Source organism: Colossoma macropomum, unplaced genomic scaffold (genome assembly GCF_904425465.1).
Source record: "Colossoma macropomum unplaced genomic scaffold, Colossoma_macropomum, whole genome shotgun sequence".
NCBI lineage: Eukaryota > Metazoa > Chordata > Actinopteri > Characiformes > Serrasalmidae > Colossoma > Colossoma macropomum.
The window spans coordinates 28,505,557-28,531,217 of record NW_023494802.1 but is presented as its reverse complement, the minus strand read 5'-3'; the positions used below and the strand labels follow the sequence as shown (position 1 = coordinate 28,531,217).

Genomic DNA, 25,661 nt, shown 5'->3' with positions numbered 1-25,661 from the left:
GTTATCTCTAGTAATTTTATAACAGTAAGCAACTAAAATAGAAACATTTAGACTAGAAATGGCACAATGTCCCTTTTTTTTTCCATACCAATACTGAAGCTTAAACCTTGAGCCGATACGGAGCCTATATTTTTACTTTAAATGAGCTTCTTAATTGAAGATTAATGATGAACATCTAAAAGTAGGCTATCATACTCAAACTAATCAAAGACTCTATTACCCCACAGGAAGTAATACACAGCTCACAACATTACATCAAACAATGTGCTTATTCAGGTTACATTTGTTACAGGATTGGATGGGATATTGGATATTACTTCATTTATACGCTCTCTCACATAAATCGTTTTTCTTTCTGTCTCTCCTTCTCTCGCTCCATTTCTGCCCATACGATTGGCCTAACCTGTAAGATGAGTGAAGCCCAGGCTCTCCAGGCCATATTGACCCTCATAGTTGAGGAAGACGGACAGGGCCCAGGTGTTTTCGTAAAGGGTGCTGCCACGGATAACCTGGAGCTGCCCCAGTGGCAGCTGGCTGAACTGGTTTGTGGCGATGAGGACGTAGCCTGTCACCTCCCGGATACGCTGTGGACATGGGCAAAGCAATCAAGGATGTGTGCATGAAGCTCAATGGAATGTAGTAGCTCTACCTGCCTTTGCATGATATGAAGGGTGCAATATGTAAATTAAGCATTTGCATTTTGACTAATTTTCATATTCGATATCCTATTTTAACAGATATCCTTTTGAAAAAAATAGTAACATTACTTCAGATGAAATTAGCTGATAACTCTGGTGTTAAAAGGCAAATAAAATAAAAATCAGCAGCACAAAAATGTATAAGCAAGCAGAGGAACACATTTGAAAACATATTTTATTTTTTTTAAAAAAGCAGAGAGAAATCGCTACTGGACTCATTGCCTTAAATTAGGTCTACCAATATGTCATTTGTCAGAGAAATATATTTCCACTGTTTCTGAACCTAGCTAACATCAGCTAGAGTAGTAAGCCTAGGTAGCAATAAAGTGCCCTGCATCTACCGTCTCAATCTCGTCCCTAACAACATTCACGTCATTACGTCCTTAACAATGTATATATATATATATATATATATATATATGTGTGTGTGTGTGTGTGTGTGTGTGTGTGTGTGTGCACAAGCAAAGCCACAACATTATACAACCCTGATAAAACATATAAATATAAACAGTTATTTCACTATTCGAATACTGGCACCTTAGTTAACCAAGTATTCGACTACCCATGCACATTCCTACGTTAAATGAATTCTCTAACTAATTATAGGATTTTTTGTGTGTGCTACGAGCATCTCAACCAGTCTTCATTTCTTTGTGTGTTTTAATAAATCAATTTTGTTTTGATAAATCAACAGTTTTGGTTAAAATCATGCTGGTCAGTCTTTAATCATGTCTTATTTTTCACCCCTGTTTTAATATACTGCATGCCATATACCAATTGCAAAACGTAGAAAATTGATTCAGAATACGGCATTTTGTACTTATTGTCCAGCCATATTGAGCATTAATGGAATAAGCTAACAAGAGTATACGAGTTAACCAGATTACTAAACTACATCCTCAAATTCCCCTTCTAAGCAGCAGCTTTTCTATTGCTAGAGTAATAATGAGCTCCAGTAGTTGTCTGAGTACATTTATGATTTTCGCAAAAGCTTAAAACATTGCAACAAGACATTTTCAAAATATCATTCGGACCTACTGACTATGAATTCATTATATATAAGGAATAAAGGTTTCTTACTCCTAGGAAAGAGAAGTCAAAGTCTCGCTCCATCTGAGTGATTTCCAGATTGCCTATGACGATTTCACAGTTGTTGTAGCGTTCGTTCAGGTTATTGTAATGCTGGGCAGGATCCCTCGTAGAACTCAGTCCATTTGAGGTGCCTAAGCAAACTGACAGAGAAAAATGAAAAATGTATTTATGTCATTGTACTGAACCATCATTATTGCAGTTAAAACAGTAAAGCTTATACAGAATAGTTTAAGGGCCCATTCCTATATTTCTCTTCCATCTTATTTTTTTTTTTCTTTGAGGTCCACTTATGACGTTTGTGTGGTTTTATGAATGAAAATCAGTCGTCTTTTATTTTTACATGACCATTTTCCAGCCTCTTTTCATGCTTTTGAATTAAAAAGGCTGTTTTTGTTACGGGCCTTTAGGATCCATATATGTAAATGACCTCTCCTCTGATTGGCTGCCTTGTATTATGCCTCAAACCAAACACAGTTCAAGTTGAAACACTCAGTGTGAATGGGAGGGGCTAAACTGAAAGGGTTTTGCGGCTTGGTTTCCAGGTTTCCATACCTGGACTGGGTAGTGAACGGTATGTTTTGGAAATGTAAGTGTTTACATACTACATCCAAAAAAGCAAGGAATCATTGTTTTTCCATGATATGGGCCCTTTAAATAATATTAAAACTCCAGTGAAACAGAAATCAACGAACTATAAATAGCCCAATCTAATGCCCAGTTCTTTGTCTTATCACTAGTTGTGTGAATACAGGCCCAGTTGTAAATTCCTCCAATGAAACTAGAGAATGGCATCAAAAAGGGCCCAGATGAGATGAATACAGACACTTTGAAGTTGCACAAAGCCTTCTCTGCACACATACACAGACACAAGGTCAGTGGCATGGTGAAGGAGAGATCAAAGGTGAAAGGGTCACAGGAATGCTACAGGCCAATATTTGTAGCACAAGGACTTGCAATGTGCTGTAACAGCCATGAGTTACAACCAAACAACACCAAAAACAGCATCAATCAACTGCAGTACCACAGCAGGGTCATCGGCCTGAGGGAGGATTCGGCATTAGCGCCTATTTACCATCCACTGCACTGATCGTAAATAGGCAGACACAAGCTGGAACTCATGTTCACGTTCCCTCTGTCTCTTTTGTTGTGTCTCGCGTACACACAAGAACACAAAAACACAAGATCATTCAAACACAAGAACACAAGATCATTCAAAGTCTGCAGCCACTGTTGCTCGTGCTGCAGTGCGTCGGCGTGTGAGATGGATCCTGGAATGGGTGTGCTGCATGCTCATGTGTATGTATGGAGCGCATCACACTGACTGCATTTTAATAAAGGGAAGCACTGTGCTTATTATTGAAGAAGTGAAAAATAAGGGGCTGAGACATTCCAAATTACACTCTCAAGAGCACACAAATGCAACATGCAACTGCAAATTGATATGATATTTACTGTATTGATAAACAAGTGAACTGTTCATTCAAACTCACAGCTGTGAGAGCACATTACAAGTCCTTGCACAACATGCTGAGCCATACTAGTAAAATAATACAAATCAAGTATTAAAAATCAGTGACTAGATTTACCATTAACCCATAATACCAGCTGCTCTTCATGTTAATGAATTTCTCATGCTGCTTGGAATATTGGAAATGACTCCGAATAAAATCTATGAATAAAGTGCTATATGATAATATTTGTTCCCTGTAGAGGATGTGTTCAGTTGTTTTCACTTAGAAACTCAACAAAACATTTAATTTGACCAGGGCAAACATTTGCATCCAATTGTACATTAAAGTTGAGAAGGTTTGCCCCTTCTCCTATAAAGCTATCATTTTATAGACATAAGGTTTTGCTACAAAAGCTGCAAAATACTGTCAGTGAAATACTTTCACTTGTGCTCACAATAGTAACCCTGAAGTACGAAAAGCACCATCATAATGGCAAGAAAATGCCAGACTATTGCTTATAACGGACATGAAAACTGACATGTCCATTGCATAGAAGGACAGGAAAGGGTAGTGAGTGACTGGTTATGTGGACAACTGAAAGAGTAAAGTGGTTCTGTTAATGCCTCTGATTCTTGGTTACATGTTGTGGGACTGGAGTTGTTGGCTGGCTCAGAGACTCAAGCAGGCATTCCTAATAAACAAAGCTCAGGATTGTCACATAGTTATAAATGAGCAGTCTGTTAATGTGAATTGCCAATGGTGTGTGTGTGTTTGCATGTATATGTATCTGTGTGTGTGTGTGTGTGTGTGTATGTGCGTGTGAGCTTGTTTCCATATATTTTCAGGAGGAAAATGTGATAACTTTGTAGGTTTGTAGGAAAACCAGACAAAAAATGCTAACTGCTATATATTGATGACATATGTATAATATGTACTAATTAGGGGTGCACCATCAGAATCAGCCAAGGTCGGAATCAACAGATTTTTGCAATCATCCAATTTTTTACTTTGATTTTGATTGTGTGCAGTTCTACTGTGTCTCAGCGTCAGGATGTGCATAATGTTCAGCAGGTAAGCGCACTTGTACTGTATTTGAGTGCTGCTGCTGCACCTCTACCACAATGTCATAGAATAATCATTCATGATTCATTGTGCTAAACAGCAAGTTGCCTGTTACGACACAGCTCTTTTTTGATTGTCATTTAAAAAAAAGCTTTGAGGTAAAAAAAATAGGCTAATATAAATTGCCCAACAAAAACCATTAGACTGTAAAGAAATCAGAATGGGTCATAATAGTTTATCACATCCTTCCCTTATGCATATTATATTTAACATATTGGGACATATGCATGACCCCACATCCTGACACTGTATGAAAACAAGTATGTGTGTGTGTGTGTGTGTGTGTGTGTGTGTGTGTGTGTGTGTGAGTGAGTGTGTGTCTGCATTAGCAGGGCTGAGATCATAGTAGCAGACAATAGGGCGAGTGTGAGGGCACCAGTCTATCAACAGAAGGAGCAGGGGCGGGCGACAGGAAGAGATAGGGACACCATCTAAAAGTGGCCACTCTCTGCCTGCTTCCACTGCCCACCGCCAACACTGGCCCATTCTTCACGGTCCTGCTTGCAGCAGTGGCCACTCTTACGTTTCAGTGCACTACTTATGCAGCCTCAACGGCAACACTGCCCATAATTCTCTACAGCTCATGAATCACTCAGTGGGGGAGCTTTTATTGGAATGAGGCTCAGTGCAGTAATGCAGTTTGAACATTACGCATTTAAGGCCTTTATATTATCTCATGACAGGTTAGTCAGAACTGTAGCCCTGCTTTAAATCAGTACTGCTTTGAATGGTCAGCAGTGAATGAAATACCTTAAAAATACACACACACTTGTTTTCATATCTGGCCAGGATGTGAGGTCTCAAATTTGTCCCTGTATGTCTTATACCTATTGGTACTACTGGGACAAAATAGTAAATTTAAAGCAGAAGTAAAAAATTCTGAAAGGCAGTTGGAACAAGACATTTTCAAAGCAATTATGGAGCACTTCTGTTGGTCCATTCATTGGAAAAATGTAACACAGTTTACAGGGCAGCTGGCATTTTTAATTTCTGTTTAAAATTTACAAGTAATAAGAATTTCTAAGCCTAATCCTAACCCTAACACTGACCTTAAGTAAAAATAAGTGGTTTTGAATTTTGCCGTTTTCAAAAATAAAACATTGATTCTTTAATAAAATGCACTTGACTAAGTCAGGACCTTTTTTTGGTCCTTATATTGTAGGTTAGCCCAGTTTCTCTCTGCTTTTTCTACAATGTCAGGACATTTTTGCCCTGAAAATACATGAAAACAAACTTTATTTTTAAGACATGCACATAAACACAGTTATGACACAGTTATGCAAAAGTTTGAATACCCCCAGGCAACTTACATGTTTGTTGATTTTCTAAGTGAAAGTTAGCACATCTTCTACAGAGAACAAAGTTAAATATAGCATTTTTCTGCAAATTTTAGTGCATTTTAGTATTTCTAATTATTTGAGTTTAATATGTTGGAAAAAAATAAAACATACAATATAAAATCTGCCATAACTTTTGCCCAGTCCACAGTTAACTGTTTTATTTTTTCTCAATGTGTTGAATTTAGTAAATAAACAGTAACTGTCCATTAAAACGTGAAGAAGTGTACTCTCTGTAGAGGATGTGTTAGGCTAACTTATTTTCTTGTAGAAAAAAAAATGAAACATGTCATTTGACCAGCCCAAACTTTAGCAACATGACTGTATGTATAATCACAACTGGTTGTTTTTAAAAGTACCTATATAGCGTCACATGCATTCATAAAGTCAATATTAGCTCAGTGAAGGAGTGGCAGCAGCACAGGAAATAATGCGTCAAATCCAGCAATCCACACTCCTCATTCAGGTCAAAGGTCACTAACAGCTAAGAATCAGAGTGCAGGATGAGCAGTAATGACAGACAGACTCAAAGAAACACATGGAGGAAGAGAAAAAGAATAAGAGCGCTGGAAGAATCTGGGAGGAAGAGCAAACAGACCCTCGTGGGGATTATCAGCAAACATACAGACACTGAGCACACAGTGTAATTAATTGTCCTTTTGAATTTAACAGGGGCGTAACAGGTGACACACAACGTGAAATAGAGAAGACATGTTTCAGGATGGATATGTGCGCTAGTGCACATAGACAACAGACATATACTCCAAATAATTCTGTAAAGTATGGCCCAGAAGAGACAGAAAGGTTCTGTAACTGATCACGGAAAAGCAACAGCTGCAATTGATACCCATCCTTTCCAAACATGATAACATATTCATCCCCCAACAGTGCAAGCAAAATCACTGTACCTGGAAACATTTTAAAGGCATTATAAAGGGGTATTAGGAGCAATGCCATAGAACAACCATTTTGGGTACTGCTAAGAATCTCTGTGTGGGATGCAGAACCAAAGAGATGTATGAGTTTAAAGAACCTCTACTCAATATAAAAATCCAATCAAAGCTTTTCCGTAAAACTGTATTAGGAGCAAACAACCATGTAGGAACTGTTCTTGCCAAAAGTGATAGACGTGTCAGTTAGAAAGTGTTTGACACATTATTAATCTCAGTGTTCCTGAGCTCTGCTAAAGCCTGAGTAGACTGATACATCAATGTAATGAACCAGTTATTAATCTCAGTGTTACTGAGCTCTGCTAAAGCCTGAGTAGACTGATAAATCAACGTGATAATCAGTTATTAATCTCAGTGTTATTAAATTCTGCTAAAGCCTGAGTAGACTGTTAAATAAATGTGATGAACCAGTTATTAATCTGTGTTCCTGAGCTCTGCTAAAGCCTGAGTAGACTGATAAATCAATGTAATGAACCAGTTATTAATCTCAGTGTTACTGAGCTCTGCTAAAGCCTGAGTAGACTGATAAATCAATGTAATGAACCAGTTATTAATCTCAGTGTTACTGAGCTCTGCTAAAGCCTGAGTAGACTGATAAATCAATGTGATGATCAGTTATTAATCTGTGTTATTGAGCTCTGCTAAAGCCAGAGTAGACTGATAAATCCCTGTGATGGGCCAGTCATTCAACAGATGACAGAATTGAACAGTCTCCTCAGTCGTCGACATGTTACGAGTGATAAGCTTACTGATAAGATCAGAATCAGTGCTGTACTGAACTCACGCATGTGTTTCTTACTAAGATACATGCGTCATATGGGATACAGTGAATTGTTTGCTCAGTTCATGAGACAGGGATTATGGGAGCAGCAGTGGACTAACGTAAGCGATGAGAGCCAAAATAATGCAACATGTTACTGAATACATTTAGAAAAGTGTATTGAGTATTTAGCTATCAGTACTTTTTCAAAGTATTCTGCTCAACTCTGTTGACATGTTCAAGTTTGTTATGCTGTCAAAAAGGAGAAACATGAGGAAGCCACAACTATCATTTTCAACCTCTTAGCAGGCCTTAGTGCTATTGCTTTAAGTGGCACATCTGATTAAAGCTTTGTTTTATGGTGGGGCAATACAAGCTTACACTGCACCGGTTTACAAGCCTAGCGACACGCTGTGTCCAGCAGCAAAATAAGTGACATATTAGTACAATCAGGGACGCTGATTACACCGCAGTAATGCCCACTGCGATTCTCAGAGGCAAAGTTCCGTGAGGAAAAAGAGCATTTTTGTTCGCGCAAGGAGCGAGGGAGGATTAAGAAGAGGCTAGGTTAATCATTCTAGGACTGTCAATACATCCACTCGAAATGACTCACTCCTGGGTGGTACCACTAATGAACACTACAGCTTAGTCTACTCATGCTTTCTGCCATATTGACACAAATTGTTATGAGCTTCGAAAAGAATGAGATAATGGCTGCACGGTTGTTGAAACAGATTCTTGAATGGGTGTTTATGGTGCCTATCAACCACATCGTGTCCAACACAGACAGCAGGGGAAGTTAATACCTTGAGCTGCTGTTATCCTTCGAAAAACCCAGTGATTACATCTAAGCAGAGCACAGATCACAGGACAGCATGTCACCAATCTGCTACTTTCTTATCTCTCATCTGTATGAGGTCATAAGATACCTGTTCTTCACACGAGTTTACCAAAGGCAGGTACAAATGAACTTTGAGAAGTTCCACAGATTCTCAGGCCCATGAGTCAGAGCTAAGAATAATACTAACCTGCTATAGCACACCTACTCAGGTGAGGAAGGAAGAAAGACAAAGGCCGAGGCAGGGAGAAAGCCATAGCATGATAAGTTTCCCACTAAATGCACCTGCTTATGATCCGTCTTGAAATATTCATGAGGGGCCCATAAAGATTTAGATCTTGTTATCTCTGATAGCTTTGACCTATGACTGTGGTGTAGTGCCTCGTGTGGAAATAGTAACTCTTGGAAAGAGGTTTACAATACAAACAAGGGTTTTGTAATTACATTGTATGTACACGAAACTAAAGGTACATTTCCATTCTACACGGGATTTCATTTTCAAAACATGTTTCACTCTCTTCTGTAGGTTGCAAGAGGGGGAGAAAATATAAATATAATATAATTTTACAATTGGTAAAAAGAAGGTACTTACAAGTCAATTTTAATATATATTCACATATCTTCACACCTTTTTACGCCTTAGTTGGACAGACCTCCATATATTCTATACTGAAGAATTCAAGATTTAGAGCTCCTATATCTCTCACTTATGTAGAGTCTTGTGTTGAGAACAAAAATCAGCGAGAAGATTAAATCAGAATCAGGCATTTGTAATGATATTTGTAGGCAATCCAAACTGAAGGCACACTTTCAATTATTCTGTCAGGTACTTTGTTTTCAAAACAAAGTTTTCTACCTGCTTTATAACCTAAAAATTCAAATTCTATTCAAATGTTGTCAAAATGTGAACCAGAGATTTGGAGCTTGCTATCTAAAGGGGTCATTTAAAGGATAAATCCTCCAAAATTGTCAAATGTTCTGCATAATTCAATGGTTAAGATGTAATCATAGTGAAAGAGTCTGAATTGTTCACCAGATGACGGGAATCAGACATCTTAAAAGGGAATTCCACCAATTTTTCCAAATTTCTCCATAATTCAGTGGTTACAAGTCATTCAGAGTGATTTGACATGACATTATTCATTTGTAGGTAAACTTTCACACAGACTTTCCTTACACTGGTGCTGACAGGAACCAGGGGTCCCAATGTCTACAACACAATATAGCCATTTGATTTACTATCCAAAACCACCAGTGAACCTACACGTGTCTTCTGAGTTTTTTTATGTAACGGTGATGATGGTAAAATAGTTGTAAATGTGACAAAAAGAGTTTTCTTTGGGGACTATTTTGCCTTAGAACATCCTTCATGTATCCCTCCACCATGAATAGATTAAAATACGTTTTAGACCAAAACTGTTGTCATACAAATTCCAGGAAATCAGTGTCTCAGACATCAGGCAATGTATTTAGAACCATTTTGAGTAGTAACTTTCTGTGAAGGAGCGTTTAGGCGCATTAAACTCCTCAGACGTCTGGTTCCTATCACCACCACTGTGAACAATTCTTAGTAAGTTTCTCTAGGATGAAGCTCTTCACACCAAACCACTCTGAATGACTTGTTAAATATTTAATCATACAGAAATTGCCAAAAATCGATAAAGATCCCCTTAAAGAGTTTAATAAAAGTTTAATAAAAGCTGTCTTACATAACGTTATCACAAGAAATGTTTACGAATGCACTGCCTGACGCCTGGGGCATTTATTAATGACAGTTTCACGCCAAGTTTTTTTTACGTTTGTAAGTCCTTACATGGCGGAGGGGTACAAGCAGGGCGTTGTGAGGTAAAATAGTTCCCAAAGAAAGCTTATTTTTTCAGATTTGCCATGATTTTACCATCACCAACACTACATATAAAAACTCAGAGGGCATACGGAGGGTCACTTGTGGTTTTGGACAGTAAATAAAATGGCTATATTTCCAGTGTAAAATCGCAACCCCTGGTTCCTATCAGCACCAGTGTAAAGAAATCAGAGTCTGATGCTCTACAATGAACCACTTCACACCAAACCGCTGTGAATGACTTTGTTTACATCACCATAATAGAATTATACAGAAATTTTGAAAGAAAGAAAAAAGCAGGTGTTCTCCTTACAGTCACAGTCTTATTCTTTCTGAAAGTGAAGGCGTTTTTCCATATTCTGTCAGGTAGTTCACTATAAAAACACTCGTGTTCTGCCCCGTTTATGAGCCAGATTAAAGCAGTAATTCACACTCAGTCTAGTGGAGGTATCCGTCATGAACAGTGTTCATAATAAGCGACTTTATTTCCTCAGATAACTCCTACCTTCCTGAGTCTGAGCAGCGGCTGGCTCTGAGAACCTGAGGAGAAGCAGGAGGAGCACGTGCGCCCGCATCTTGCAGCCTCGTCAGTGTCGGAGCGTCAGGGTGCGCGCGCTCATAACCGGGACTCCTCTCTCTCTATCCACTCGCCCCACTCAGCGCGTCCTGAAACCCAGACCTTACTCAGCTCAGCCGGCGAGCGGACTCGGTCTCCCTGAAGGTCCTGGCGGTTTCTGTCGGACTGACTGACAGACTTCTCCTCACCTGCTAGTGCAGGTACGACCTGAACTACAAATCAAAACTTCTCTGTGGGCGCCTTTCGATTTCGGTTTCAGGAAACTGGCAGCCTGTGCCGCTCCAGATAAGAAGCCGTGGAACAAGTCATCTTTTTTTCACTCCAGCAGGTCTGTGAAGGCTCAGTAGGCGTGACAGTTTGAAGTTTGGGAGCGGACAGAAAAGCTGTAGGACGGCGGTGCTTTAATCCCTCCCTCACCAGCCACCACCGCTGCGCCGCTGCCTTGGCTGGTTTTATCACAGCGCTTCAGAAGAGCTCTTCACCGATCATACTGGCAACACTGGTGTGCCTCGAGCTCCTGAGTGGTTGCCAACAGTGTGACTGCGCAACTAGGGTGCAGGGTTGGAGCTTCAAGTGCTGTAGGCATTTATAAATCATAAAAAAAAAACCTACAAAATAGCCTACACTCTTAAAAAGATCTTCAAGGGTTCTTTAGTAAAGGAAATGGTTCTATTTAGAATCGTGATTTCGGTATAGAACTATTTAATGCTTAAATAGCTCTTTGCATTGTGAAATGGTTCTTCAGACTGATGGAGAATGTGTTGTATATGGTTCTATATAGAACCTTTCTGACAATGATTCTATAAGCTTGCCATCGTAGCAATAAAAGAACCCTTTTTGGTGCTATATAGGACTCTTTTTACATAGATGCTATATAGAATCATGTACAACATATTCTCCATCAATCTGAAGACCCATTTCACCAGTATGAAATAGTTCTATACAAAAATCATGATTCCAGATAGAGCCATCCCCTTTACCAAGGAACCCTTAAAGAACCATATTTTTTAAAAGTGTGCTTCACATGTTAGAAACAATTTCCTGAAAAGGATGCATGTTTTTTACCACACAGTTAACAAAATTTGTAATTTGACTGGCCCACTTGGGGGCCACATCCTTATGGCACCCAGTATACGGCTGGGTCCTCGGCCCAGATTTGGCCCATGCACTAAAAAGTGAGTAGAACTAACAAAAAACAACTACAGTGTTGGTCTACACCATTCATACCAGAATTGGCCCACAAATATAGACATGAGGCAAATTCACACGCAGCTGCACAGCATCTGGCCCTGTTCTGGACCGCATGCCTAACATCTGCCCAGTAGTCACCCAACACTCACATATGAAAGCCAGGATTGTCCCAGAACTGTCTGCTATCTGGGCAAAGATTGAGCTACACTGACATTTGGTATTACATTCCTGACATGGTAGTCAGGTTATATTTTAGACGGTTGAAGTAAAATGTTGTATTTTGATACCTGTATTATTAATAGTAGAGAGTGAATGTATGTACAGTGGCTCCAACGATTACCTGGACATTTGTGCGATACTTAAGTGGGAATTCCAGCTATTTCAAAAATGTCGGCATAATTCAAGCATTGAGATGTAAAGAAGTTCATTCAGAGTGGTTTGATGTGAAATGCTTCATTCTAGGTAAACTTATTAATATTAAATTCTTTACAGTGGTGGTAATAGGAACCAGGGGTCGCAATGTCTACAACACAAATATAGCCATTTTGTTTGTGATCAAAAATGACCATTGAATCTAGTTTTTATATGTAATGTTGATAAAAGTGAAATTGTGGTAATTGTTTTCTTATTTTGCCTCACAAAGCCTTGTGTTCAACCCTCATCCATGAATGTGTTTTTAAAAATATTTAAAATTTTATCTCAAAACTATCATAAAACAGTGTCTCAGTTATCAGATGGTGTGTTCGTCACCATTTCATGTAATAACTTACTGTGAGGGAACTTCTAGAGGCATTAAATGCTTCAGACATCTGGTACCCACCACTGTGAACAATTCTGACTTGAAGCATTTCACATCAAATCTCTCTGAATGACTTTGTTTACATCATAACGATTTAATTATGCAGACATTTTGAACAATCTAATTCCCTTTAGAAATGTATTAAGTTCATTGTGTTAGGAAACAATATGTCAATCCAGGTGGCTTTTATTTTGAACAGACCATTCCGAGACTGTCATTTCCTTTTGGGAAAGCATTCTTTCAAAATGCATCGTTTGTTTTGGATTGTTATTGTTTGAGGAGTTTTTTTGCAGACTTTTGCAGGGTTGCATCCAAAATGTCTTTGTACACGACTGAGCTCATGATCCTATCAATGGACACAAGTTCACTGACACCATTGTAAAAAAAACAGCCCCAGACTTAGACATTTCCACCTCTCTGCTGCACAGTACTCTTAGTGCAGTCTGGTTGGAATTCTTCTCCAGGCTTTCTCCACAGAGACTCCACCATCAGCTTGTTTTTCTCATTTTGGTAAATGTTTGATGATGTAACCTAAAGTACTTCATTAAAGGTTGCCAATGGTTAAATAGTCCAAATGGTTAAAGTGTTCAAATACTTTTGGGGGGCACTGTATGTATAAAAGCAGGGGCAAAAGGGAGGCACTTACTAACAATACACATGTAATGTTAAAAAATAAAGTGGGCCAAAATTAAGAATCATCATGTACTTCTTAAAGCCATAACTGATCTTTATATTTATTTTGTATATTATATATACAGATTTATTTATGGTTTCTGTACAGTATAGTATTACTGAAGTTCCCTTAAGGCTTCTGAACCCTACTGGCATGAGTATGACTTTCTATTTTGCCAAATGTACAGATTTACGATTAAATTCCAAGTAATTTGTTATTGATTCTTGCATTCAAGTATTTATGAACTTGAACAAAACACCCCTCCCCTCACTTTCACAACAAAGCAAGTGACAATACTGCAAAATATGTTGGGAAACCACATTAAAGCACTATAAAACGGCAAGTACAGTTTTTATTCCACTGTAGGCCTTAATATACAAAACCTAACATGGACACAGATATAAAAGGATAACTGGACTATCAGTAGATAAAGTGACTGATGTTTCCTTCCAGAAAACATTGGTCAAGAAACTGTGTAGAAGCTTAAACGTATGGAATACACCCCCCATGGTGTGTGAAAGTCCTAGTGTTGCTACCTTAACCCGAGTTAAGTTAATAATTACAAATGACCAGTGACCATGAAGAACAGGGGTCATTAGGGACTTGAAAGAACATGGCTATTGATTTTAAAGCAGTTGAGGGAATGCTAATTCATTAGGTGAATTAATACAATCAAAGAAAAACACCTGTCACTGGTAACACACTGAAAGCAAGCAATCAACATGATTACGCACATCCTCCCTGAATTACACAGAAACACTAAGACCTGTTGGTTACAGTTGGCACCAGTTGTGGTGTTTTGAAACATTTTCTTTAAACACTAGCGTACACAGAAGCATCCCAGAGAAGCGAGGGCTTCTCTGCAGCTTCTCCTATAGAGAGTACAGTGAATCCCCGCTTGAAGAGGGGTCTGCATGGCTTTCTTGTTCACAGTAAAGAGCATCATTGTGTTCCAGCCATGTCAACTGCTAAATCCCCCCATTGATGCATATAGACCAGTCCATCACAATGGCCACATTGTCAGCGGCCGAGCTGACTTCTGAACTCGGGCTAGAACACTGCCTGGCCGCAACAAACTGGCCACTGTACAGCGGGGAGCACAACACAGTCCGCTGCTGAGATCTGGAGAGAGACACTCTCGTGCATCAAGGCACTCATGATTAGACATAATCATATTATTTTCCATTTCCACTAAAATCGGGCATACGAATGCTCTGACGGCATGCTTCGAGCAGGGTCTACACCTTAAAGATGGAGAGAGAAACAGGCAGATATCTGCTCAATAGGCCTTTTGTATGAAGCATGGGATAATCACTTTCCTTCTGTCTCTCAGATTCATTCCCACTTTCTTATTTGGGCCTTGTGTCCATCATAGTGACACATTTTCACAGACCACCCCTCCTGCATCTGGGCTACAATTAAGTAAAACCAGTTGCCGTGTGAAATGAGTTGGGAGAATTGTTTTGAGTATCTAAGCCGAAAGGTGGAGAAAATAAAATACTTCTGTACTGCAGTAAAAGTAGAAATACTCCTGGCATAACTTAAGAGATTTCTTAAGAATACAAGTATTCTATCTATACTTATACTTGACTAAAAGTACAAAAGCACTTGCTTCGGTAAGTGTATCATAGCCACAGATGTATTATCTATTTATTTTTTTAACAACTAAAGCTTAAACAGAGAGGATCTTTCAGTTTAAATAAGTCATGTCTTTACTTCCTTGCACACCACCCCCCCCTTGTCTTGCTCATTAAGACAAAACTAGCTAAAAGAAATCAGAATTACTTTTACTATAGATGCATAAGTACAGTTACAAGTAAGTAGTTTTGTACTTTAACTCAAGTAGAAATATAGACAGAATACTTGTACTCAAATAATATAGAGTATTTCTACTTTCACCAAAGTACAGATGTACTGTACTTTATCCATTTCTGCCTAAGATTTATTATACAGCAACTAAACTGTGGCAGAAAATATAGTCTTTATACTGTATGCAGTATACTACTACTCATGTTCATATCAATGTGTCTTAAATGCAGCTCAACAGCAAGTAAAGTTTAATGCATGTCCCTCTATATTATTTACAACTTTCTAAGACTTTTTAAGGACCCACAGACACCCTGTATATACAGGCCTGTCCTCCTTGTGAGAGATCAGAACACTAACACTCTTTCAGAATGAAAATCAATTATTCAGATTAGCACGTCTAATGACTCAAGTGTTCAAACTCTGTGAACTGTGAGACCTCTACTGGTTCAAAATGGCATTACGACTAATTTATGCAAAAACAGAATCATGTTTTGATGTTTAACACCATCTTTTATTTTGATTAGTTACAAAACATAAATAAAATCAACAATTGAATTAGTTACAATTTTACAGTAGCTAAATCACCAGCAATAAAAGTTTAGTCTTCTAGATTTTTTTTTGATCAAATAACCTCCAATCATTGGTGCTCAGTTTAGTAATACTGGGTCCCCTGGTAAAAATGTCTAACAATTTCAGCAAATAGACACTAGACTGTGAAAACAGTTGACTTACAGTTTTTCACATCAATTAAATTCAAATGAAAAAAAAAATTCTTAAAAAAAAACCCTAAACTTTAGAGACAAGCAATCTCAGGGCTGAGCTACGGCTGAAGCAGGGGATCTCCACAAACAGAGCTGAGGACCAATGTGTCCCATCATCAGGTAACTGCAGCTTTTTCAACACCGATCATTACATAGTTTTACATTTTTTACAACCCCAGTTCAAAATACAAAAATAATGCTTTCTTTTAGATTACATTTTGGTAACACTTCAGGATAGGGCGAGTTCCCGTGACTCGTCGGAAAGAGCAATGACGTGTGGCAGATGTGTTTGACTCGACAGCACGTAAACTCACCACCGTTAGTTATGTGCCACTGGTTACTGGGAAGTGGGCTGTGTCATAGAAAATGAAAAATCAACACAGGTTTTCTGGAATCTGAGTTAAATCTCCATACACACATGCCACTGTCCTTTTCACTTTTTTTTAAAAAACATCCACAAGCTCAAGCATAGCATGAGTTAGTAACAACACAAATCAGATTTGTTTTTTTGTTTCCTTTTGCTGACTTTTTCCTTTTGTCATGACAAATTCCCATCTGGCTGCTGTAATTCTGAAAAATACACCCAAAACTTGCTGTATGTTACAATGTGCTCAAGCTTTATGATTCTCTGTCAATGGTCATTTTTTCAAAATAACATTAATGGGCACATAAACAAGATGCTGGTCGCTTTTCTATGGTAAATACACTTCTAGGAAAAATGTCCACCTGGACACTTAAAGCCAACTGCTGTCAAACAACGGCTTTGCATGTACAAATAAAACATTTCCTGTTTTTTTTTTGTTTGTTTGTTTTTGCATGGAGAAGTATAGAGTAAACATGTGTGTAAACAGTTATCAGGTGCTGACTGGGACACTGCCGCCTCAGCGCCACATACTGGAACCTCAGGGGATAAAACAGACTTTTAACATAGCTACTTTAAAATGGCTACTCTAAAAGGCAACACACTGTCAGGACAGCCCAGGTGCAAAGTCTTCCACTCTTAAACTCGCTTGGCAGTTTTATCTGTTACAGAATAAGATCACATTAAATGTTTCATCTGATGAGGAATATATATATGTATCTGTATATAGATTCTGATAATGTTGCTCATGTCTTCACAAAAAAAGCGCAGTAGGATTACCTCTTCACAGTTTGATGTGCTCAGAGGCACGTACGTAGCTGTGCAAAACACATATACAAGACCAAGCAGAGTATGCTTCAGTCAAAGCGTCACAAAAGCTCTAGTCCTGCACGTCCTTATTATGGGATGTGGGTTAATTTTGTAAACCTCAGAGAAGAAGAGTGAGCTAATGAGAAAGAGAAAATACTGCAGTCGCATTAGCTACATTAATCTAGTCATTCAACCAGACACCTAGGAGATCCTCTCCAGGATCCACTGTAAAACACTGGACTTAAATCAGTTTAGACAGCTGATCCCTATCGGTGTTACTCTAAAAAATCCCTTACCTAATCTAAAAAGTTTACCACTATTAATCAATGTAAAATAGAAGAACATGAAGAACATGCCTAATCCGTGCACTACACTGTACAACAGTGTTTAGGTTGGCCTCATAGCTAAGATGATGGTTGCCAGGTAACTGTTACCATGCTCTGTTGCGGGACATGCGATCGCTATAACTGCTTCACTTCCGCCCTTCGATGCTCATTGAGACGTTTTGTGCTATATTCTCTTAAAATGCCGGCTCGCTGTTTAACATCTGGTTGTTGCCTCCGTGCGTATTTTGAAAAATATGTCCTTTAAGCTATACAGAAACGCATCACAACAACACAGAAAGATGAATTCAAATATCAGTTACTAATTGCACTTTTTTTAAAATTCAAATAGTCCTTTTAACAGAACTGTTGATAGATGAAACAAAATGATCTTTTTTGTCAAAAAGGTCTTCTTTCATATCTCTATATAGGGAGAGTTGAGGTCCAACAGCGTTGGATATAAATCTCAACAGTGCAGAAACACACAGAGGATATGGGGAAAAAAAGTGAACACTCACTCACGCACACACACAAATACACACGCACTACATAATTTACACACCCCACACTCATGCACACTGACACTCAGAACCCCCTTCCTGGTTCCTAGTTTTATTTCTGTACAAACTGTACATTAGGATTCATGTTATGCTTTCACATTCTCAAAGTGGAAACCTATTCTTTCCTTTCTTTGCCTTCTTTGTTTATGCTCCTCTCCTCTTTGTCCTCACTGTCACCTGTCTGTCGCTCACTGCTGTCCTAAAGGAAGGGCGGAGGCGGGGGGTGTTGGGTGGAGTTTGGCACTGGCTGACAGGGCAGACGTGGAGCAACAGGAGGAGCATGATGAATTTGTGGAGGAGCAGGAGCAAAAGGTTGCCACGGTGATGGCATCTTGGCCAGCAACCGTGGAGGTAGAGCTATTGGCAGCGGTGATGCTGGTGGGTGGGGCCAGCTGGGGCCCTGCAGTGCTGATGTGTGTGGAGGAGGGGGCGGTGTGAGGGGGCAAAGGTGCAGGCACACTGGAGGCAGGTAGGCTGGCCATTGCGGCCAGGGGCTGCAGCTGGGTCTGGGGCAGAAGCTGTGGCTGGCTCAGAGGCAGGGAGCCCGGCAGGAGCTGCATTTGCTGCAGGTGCAGCGGCGGCTGGCCATATTGCAGTGGTTGAAAGGCCTGGGTCTGCAGGTGAAGGCTCTGCTGTGCCAGAGAGGCGATTGGGGCCTGTGTCAGGGGTGGCTGAGCTTGGCCTGCTGTACTGCTGTAGGAGGGGCAGGTCATGGTAGAAAGACCGGATGACGCTGTGGCGTTCTTGTTGTTTAGGGGGGTTGTGGGGAACCAGCCTGGAGGTGAAGCCTGAAGATAGGCAAACACAAAAAATATCCATGTTAAAAATGCAAGATGCAAAAGGAGGACAAAAGTACTGCAAGCAGTGACTGTAAATTCACTTGTCACATTTTTCCATCAGCACTAATCCGAATCCAGAGTAACTGAGTACTTGTGTCTGTTTCCTGTAGCAACAATGGAGGAGCAAGTTCTGATTTTTGTTCTGATTTTAATTTGAAGAGTCACAGGCAGCAATTCTGACTAACTAGTGTTTCATTTTCAACATGTGATCTTACATCTGCAGATACTGGTCTTCTGCAAATACCTTCCGTAAAATATAGAAAATGTGGAGAAGCATCTTTCAGTTATTATGCTTGTAAACTGTTGAACTCAAATCCACCTTCTATTAGACAGTCAAGCTCAGTTCAAATGTTTAAGAAATATTTGAAAACGCTTGAATCTCTTTAACTAAGCGTTCAATTAAAATTCTGTGTCTTTTTAGCATTTCTTTTTAACTTGATCTGTCATTGTCTTGTCAATTACTGTAAAATATTATCACCTGTCTCTAAAGCACTTTGAGCTGTCACCGGTATGAAAAGCACTCTATAAATACAGATAATAATAATAATAATAATAATAATAATAATATTTGACTAATCAATGGTCTGCACTATATCTAGCTCCTCCCGTATATTCTAGTTCAGTACATCTGGTACCACGGCAAGAAGAGTAACCAAATTCAGCATGGGTAGTCAGGTACTGTATCACCAAACTGTGCTGGATTAAGGCCCTTTAAGACCAAAGTTGGACACCCTGGACTTAGTGCAATGCGGCATGGTATGATTACAAATCTGTGATCACACAGTCTGGCAACGCAAATGTGTGATCACAGATTTGTAATCATACCATGCCGTACTGCACTGTCTGGTGGAAAAGCGCTATAACACCAAATCAAGGGTGTCCAACTGTGGTCCTGAAGGCCTTAATCCAGCACAATTCAGTGATTTTCCTTTTCGGAAGTTACCATGCTTAATAGGTGTGTTTGAGCAGGGAAATACACAAACTGTTCTAAACTCAATTCTTCTAGACCAGAAATGGACATCAATGCACCAAATGGTTTCATATTTACACTTGATAATCTGTGTTTATATCTACTACATATATTTGCAGATCAAATATTTGCTTGGTACATAAATTACCTCAGTAGTCTGATTCCAGCCTCCTAACTCTTGCACTTGCTGAATCTGCTTGATCTGATTGAGTGAAGGTTTAGTTTGGGCAGGCCCAACAGCCTCTTTTGTCCAATCATCTACGAGTTTGTGCAGTTCGTCTGTGAATGTGCTCTTCTTATTGGCTGAACCTTGGGCTGGAGGACTGTGGTCTGAAATAATGTGAAGGAAACATCTTTTTCTTTAATAACGGGTTATTTCAGGGTAAAAAAAATCAATGTTAACAATGTTAATCAATGTCAACGTTATTTTCATGTACTAATAAGTATACACAGCATGGTAAGAATTATGCTTAAGATCTGTTTGTTGCTAAAGTTTGTTGCTGGTTCCATACCTCTCCTGCTGGTCAATGTTTTTTCTGGGTTGCAGGAGGAATGCAGTCTGGCTTGCTCTCCACCAGAATAACTGCTGGACTGCTGGAGACTCCCTGAGAATGAGCAAATATGTGTGCATAGAAGAGACAGAGACAGACAAGACATATTAGCATGACAGCACAGTTTTGTGCTGTTTTTCCAGACAGATAAACCCCTTTCCTATATGAGTTTGCATGTATTTATGCCAGTTAAAGAGCGATCACACTGCTCATGGATATTCTAACCTTTTAAGTCTAGGATTAGGCCAGGGGTCGGCAACCCAAATGTTAAGAAGAGCCATTTTGTCCTTTCAACAAAAATCAAACCATCTTGGGAGACACAACATTTTATGTCTATTTTACTATCTTGGCTGTAAATATGTCTAAGTATGTGCTGATGTCCTAGTATAGTCTAAAAACATAAACGAAAACGCAGACTTACTTTGCTTTAAGCTTTAGCTTTTTTTTAGTGTCTGACACTTTTTAGTGTTTGACAGTATCTCGATGCAGATTAAACGTATCAGGAAACTGTATCGATGTTCGTCTTAAATCTTTCTCTTTGCATTTTGTTAGCTGCTAGCTAGGCGAGACTGCTGTCTGCATTTCTGTAGTAACCCGCAGTCTGCGTGTCAACGCTCAGGACTAAAGGTTGGTGAATTCGCAGTTATATATTAACAGCGTTTCAAGACATTTATTGTTAAAACTGTGCTAAAATAATCCTCCTTTGCAGTAAAATAAAGCTTTGCTGATCATTCTACGTTACCTAAAAATCGAATTCTGCTGTGGAGCTGCAACAGGGCAGTCGCAAATTGCCATACCCTGAATTAGGTTAAATATGTGCTTTTTTGCATAGACCGTTCTGAATTAGCGTTTCTTTATCACTCTCTTGGTGACCCACTGCCCTGCATAGTTTCAACTACTCCCTGCCCCACACATCTGGCCCACTCAAGGTTGATGAGCTGGAGCAAGAGTGTCAAGAGGGAATGGCTGAAACTGTGCAGGGCAGTGGGTCACCAAAAAAGTGATAACTGATATAAAGAAAATGAAGAAATTAGGAGTAGAGCATTGTCAGCACCTTGGTGTGTGACGCCATTGTTGTCCATGTGAGAATGGGGGCGCAGGCGGAGCTTGGTTTTGGCAGGGCGGGGTCTGCGTGGAGAGATAGCCAGTGGTGCAGTGGGGAGTGGAGGGGTCCGGGACAGTGGCAAGGGCTGCCGCTGGTCTTTGAGGCTACGCAGCTGCTTATAGAGCTCCTGCAGTTCTCTGTTCTGTTGCGCCTGCAAGGACACAACCTCTTTGATGTGTCTGTGAAAGAATAGGGAAGCCAGGGAAGGAGAGAGAACAGAGATGAAATGATGTATATGACGGAAAGTAGGTGGTAATATAGAAATGGAAGTATAGGGGCACAAAAACAACACAAATCAACATTGTGAGTGGAGTCAGTGAAGGAAAGGGAGGGAAAAACTGTGTTATACTCTGACAATAACAGATACAGAACTAATATTTCATCCAACACAAACTGTTTTTATGCACATCAATAGTTTGATATGTATTATAATTGATTATTGAACATTAAACTTCTCGGCTTCTGTTTTTAAAAAAGAAGGGAAACTCATAGCTTTGTAAACTTGAAAGTGTCATGGGAGACAATTCAAGTCGTAGTTAAGTCAAGACTATACTGGTGTGCACCTAAACGAGACTACTTATAACTCATGTAAATATCCTGCTTGAATCTAGGTTCTTAGACAAAGAAAACGTAGGTAAGTGAGACCCCTGTGTTTTCTCACTTCTCTCTCAGCTTATGCAACTCCCGCCTCAGGTCCTCATCCTCCACCTCACTCTCATCATCGCTGCTGCCCAATGGAGAGTGTGTGTGGCTGCGTGGAGGGTGGTGGCCAGGCACTGGGGTCCTCCTCTCCTCCTTCTCTCCTTCCTTCCCTTTTGTTCTCTTTCTCTCCCTCTCCAGGTCTGGTGAGACAGGGGAGCTGTCCGTGAACCGATCCTCTCTCTGCTCAGCCTGTGTGACTGAGAAGCGCCCCACTGTCCTGTGGACACTTCCCTCGACTGGAACTGCTTCTGGTAGGGTAGGTGGGTCTGTAGGCTGGACCACTGGGGTCACCTGGAGAAAAAGGACAAGTATACTTCACTGTTCTCTATACAAACTCTATCTTATATTCCACCAGTAATTCTCAATCCAGACCTCGGAGCCTACCAGACATTCTCCATTTTTGCTCTATCCCAGCACACATGAACTGATCGGATTTGCTGTCCTCTAACTCTTCATCAGTCGTCAGTTTTGAACACAGGATGTTTTTAGTTGGTGGACTGTTCTGCATTAGTTTAATACACATGACGTGCCGGTCTCCCAGATATGGATTAAGCCTCATCCTGGACTAAATTTTAGTGTTAAAAAATTATTTTTAGTCTAGGCCTAGACTTAATCTGGGTCTGGGAAATCGGCCCAATGACTCTTTTTGACTTGGTCTTTAGGCATCTTACAATTTATTTACAGATGTACCAATTCGTTTTATTTACCCCACAATCTGATCCAAGTCCTTTAGGTTGAGTATCAGCTGATACCAAGTCTAATTTGCTATTTGTGTTGTCATAGATAATACTGCAGCAAAATTTAGCTAAGATTATGTTACTCTGCCAAATAATACGACTGTAAAATCAGCTCATTGTTAGTATTTGTATGCTGAAAACCGACCTCACTGCTGCAAGTTGGGGATAATGTCAATTTATGCCACTTCTACAACAGAGGGGTAAACAGAGCGCAAAAAGAACAGATTGGAATGATACCTATCCATTAAAATATGCTGGGATTGAACATTCCTAAATTTGACACCTCTAACAGTAAAAAGTAATATATTTTTAGATTTTTAATGACCTTAAATTTTTAAATATATCCTTTCTAAGGATCTGTGGTAACCATGGATAAGATGTCAAATTAACAACATAGATCTTAAGTCTGAATGTATGAGACTATTGCAATCCACACTTAAGGACCATTCTACCATTTGTTTCAACTGTAGTCCCACAGTAAATACAAACAAAACCTATTTAAAAAAAACATTTAAGTATTCAGACCTCAGATATTTATAAGGATTATTTTAGGATCTACTTAAGTTAAATATATAGAGAATCATCATTTATAGTATTTTCTACTGGGAGGTGGCTGCCTTAAAACCTAATCCCTAAATTTAACTTGTGAAAATAATACACAATAAAACACAAAGAGTCTTTGTGCATAGATGGATCCTTATTTTAGCCAGCTGCATTTCAGAGCAGGAAGTAAGACTGTGTCCCTGTCCCTCGCGGCCACATGGTGAGCAGTTAGATCTCATTGTTTTAAAGTAAATGTGTCTCAAAGTTTGAAAATCAGTGTGAAACCTAAACTGTCACTCCCAAAACACACATTTTCTTCAATTAAGCAAACTTTTTCATATCATAATTTTATGTGTTCAAAGCTGTGTCTGCTAGTCATGTACTGGCTAGCATTTTTGAGTTCTGCTTAAAATTAGCTACAATTGTCTCTACTGAAACATTTGGTAAAGTTTTCAGTCGTGTTATTGTTTTGTTGGTGATAAAATGGAATGTTCAATCATTTAAAAAAAAAAAAACTACTTAAGGTACAGGGTCACTCAAAGCAAAATGATTTCAGTCTGAAGTCCAAGTCAGTTAAAGTGCAACATGTTTTTTCAGCTGACTTAAAGCCAATTTGGTAGAATGATCCTTAAGCCTAACAGACTAAGCACAGAAATGTAGCACCTGGAAACGTCCTCTGCGTGTGCAAGGCTGGATATTTGAGGGCATCTCTTTCTCCTCTCTCAGTCCCTGACTGCTGGAGTTTCCATCTGTCCAAAAGAAGAAAGAGAACACGGAGGCACGAGGACAAGGCCAACACAAAATCAGATGACACAGAAAAACAAGTGAACAAGACACATGTATACAAATCCAGCATGTAAACAAAGAAACACACAAACATAAAACAATGGACCAGAACAAAGGGATATATGTAAAATCCCACAGACAAGACAGACGCAACAAACACAGTAATACTGTATTAATAATCACTGAATTGCAACACATTCTTTCAGCATGAGTTCTGTGATTTACAAACTACCATGCAAGTGTCTATGAGATTACACTGCTCAGTGTAAGCATGACAAAACACAGTGTAAAACCTATGCTCCAACAGTGGTCCAAGTCAAAGCCAGTGAAAATGACTGTATGGCAATTTGTGTATGCATTAATAAGATCATTGACCTTATACAGTGTCATGCTGAAAAGATGCATGGTGCAGTGGGAAATGGGAGTGGGGAAACTGCCTGAATGTAAAAATCAGTGGCAAAACCAGTGTATGAGATGCAGGTTAAACAGTACAAGTTATGAATGTCAAAAAAAATGTGCAACCCCTTCCCACCCCCTCTCAGCCCCACACACACACTCGCATTCATGCATCATACACCAGGTGCTAATATCAGCCGTAAATACCACTGATGGTGGCACTGGATGTGGTGTGTGATGTCTATGAACATTACAGATCTATAGTGTGTTTACCGTGTGTATATGGATACACTGGATCATTCTGGTTTAGGCTCAACTGATAAGTACTTGTACTTTTATCAGATACACTGTAAATGATACAGTACCACATATACACACATATACATTTCGAACATATACAGGATGGAGAGATATATATGTTCATCTATATGGAACAACAGATAAACATGTAGCTCTACTGCTTAATGGTGACCCTACATTATATTTACATATGCAGGAACATAAAAAAAGAAAGAGAAATTTTCCAAAAGCCTACCCAGGCAGCAAAGAACAGGATATCATCTAAAGTTCTGATAATGTACTAAAGAACTGTTATTGATAGAATGAGGACTGAAAGCATTTTGCAAAGCATGAAATTTGAGGAAATGGTCTTACCAATATAAAACAACATTCTGTAAGGTAAAATCTAAAATCTCTGTGGTATTACCTGGATAACCTACAGGCCTGTTAGCCTCTATGTATGGAGCGTAATATAATTTACTAATCAAGCAGCAATCTTATAATCTACATCCTTGGAGTCTTACTCTGGGACTAGGTTTACTACGAGCTTTAGCGTTAAGCAGATCAGACACAAAAAATACTACTATGCAGACCAAATAGTGCTGAGGCCAAATAGCAAAAATCATTCATATATTCAAAATTCATACATAAATGAAGCCAAATAAAATTTATAAAGTGCTCACCTATTGGGCCAGACTGGTTTGTCTCTCTTGCAAAGAGTTTGCACCTGCTCTGTTTTTCCAGGTGTTAATGATGACATTAAAAAGTTTTATATTTATTGATTAATTTTCTTGGGAT

At 39.3% G+C, this 25,661-nt stretch overlaps 2 protein-coding genes across 7 annotated transcripts in view; both read right to left on the bottom strand.

Moving 5' to 3' along the window:
- The window catches only part of erbb3b (erb-b2 receptor tyrosine kinase 3b), a 32,859-nt gene extending 21,768 nt beyond the window's left edge, over window positions 1-11,091 (bottom strand). For 2 of the 3 annotated variants that reach the window (XM_036591383.1, XM_036591385.1), the window contains exons 1-3: window positions 10,597-11,091; window positions 1,779-1,930; window positions 404-584 (exon numbers count right to left, since the gene is read on the bottom strand). In XM_036591383.1, the coding sequence (XP_036447276.1) occupies window positions 404-584; window positions 1,779-1,930; window positions 10,597-10,666 (403 nt within the window). In that variant the 5' untranslated portion in view covers window positions 10,667-11,091. Of the gene's footprint in view, window positions 1-403; window positions 585-1,778; window positions 1,931-8,438; window positions 8,513-10,596 lie in introns of those variants that run through there. The other variant, XM_036591384.1, reaches the window with a different exon arrangement.
- Window positions 11,092-15,649: 4,558 nt separating this feature from the next.
- si:dkey-151g10.3 (serine/threonine-protein kinase WNK3) overlaps window positions 15,650-25,661 on the bottom strand; it is a 62,050-nt gene continuing 52,038 nt past the window's right edge. For all 4 annotated transcript variants that reach the window (XM_036592085.1, XM_036592088.1, XM_036592089.1 and 1 more), the window contains 6 exons: window positions 24,066-24,151; window positions 22,082-22,413; window positions 21,370-21,599; window positions 20,277-20,369; window positions 19,913-20,094; window positions 15,650-18,743 (listed from right to left, as the gene is read on the bottom strand). In XM_036592085.1, coding sequence (XP_036447978.1) covers window positions 18,144-18,743; window positions 19,913-20,094; window positions 20,277-20,369; window positions 21,370-21,599; window positions 22,082-22,413; window positions 24,066-24,151 — 1,523 coding nt within the window. In that variant the 3' untranslated portion in view covers window positions 15,650-18,143. The remainder of the gene's footprint in view (window positions 18,744-19,912; window positions 20,095-20,276; window positions 20,370-21,369; window positions 21,600-22,081; window positions 22,414-24,065; window positions 24,152-25,661) is intronic.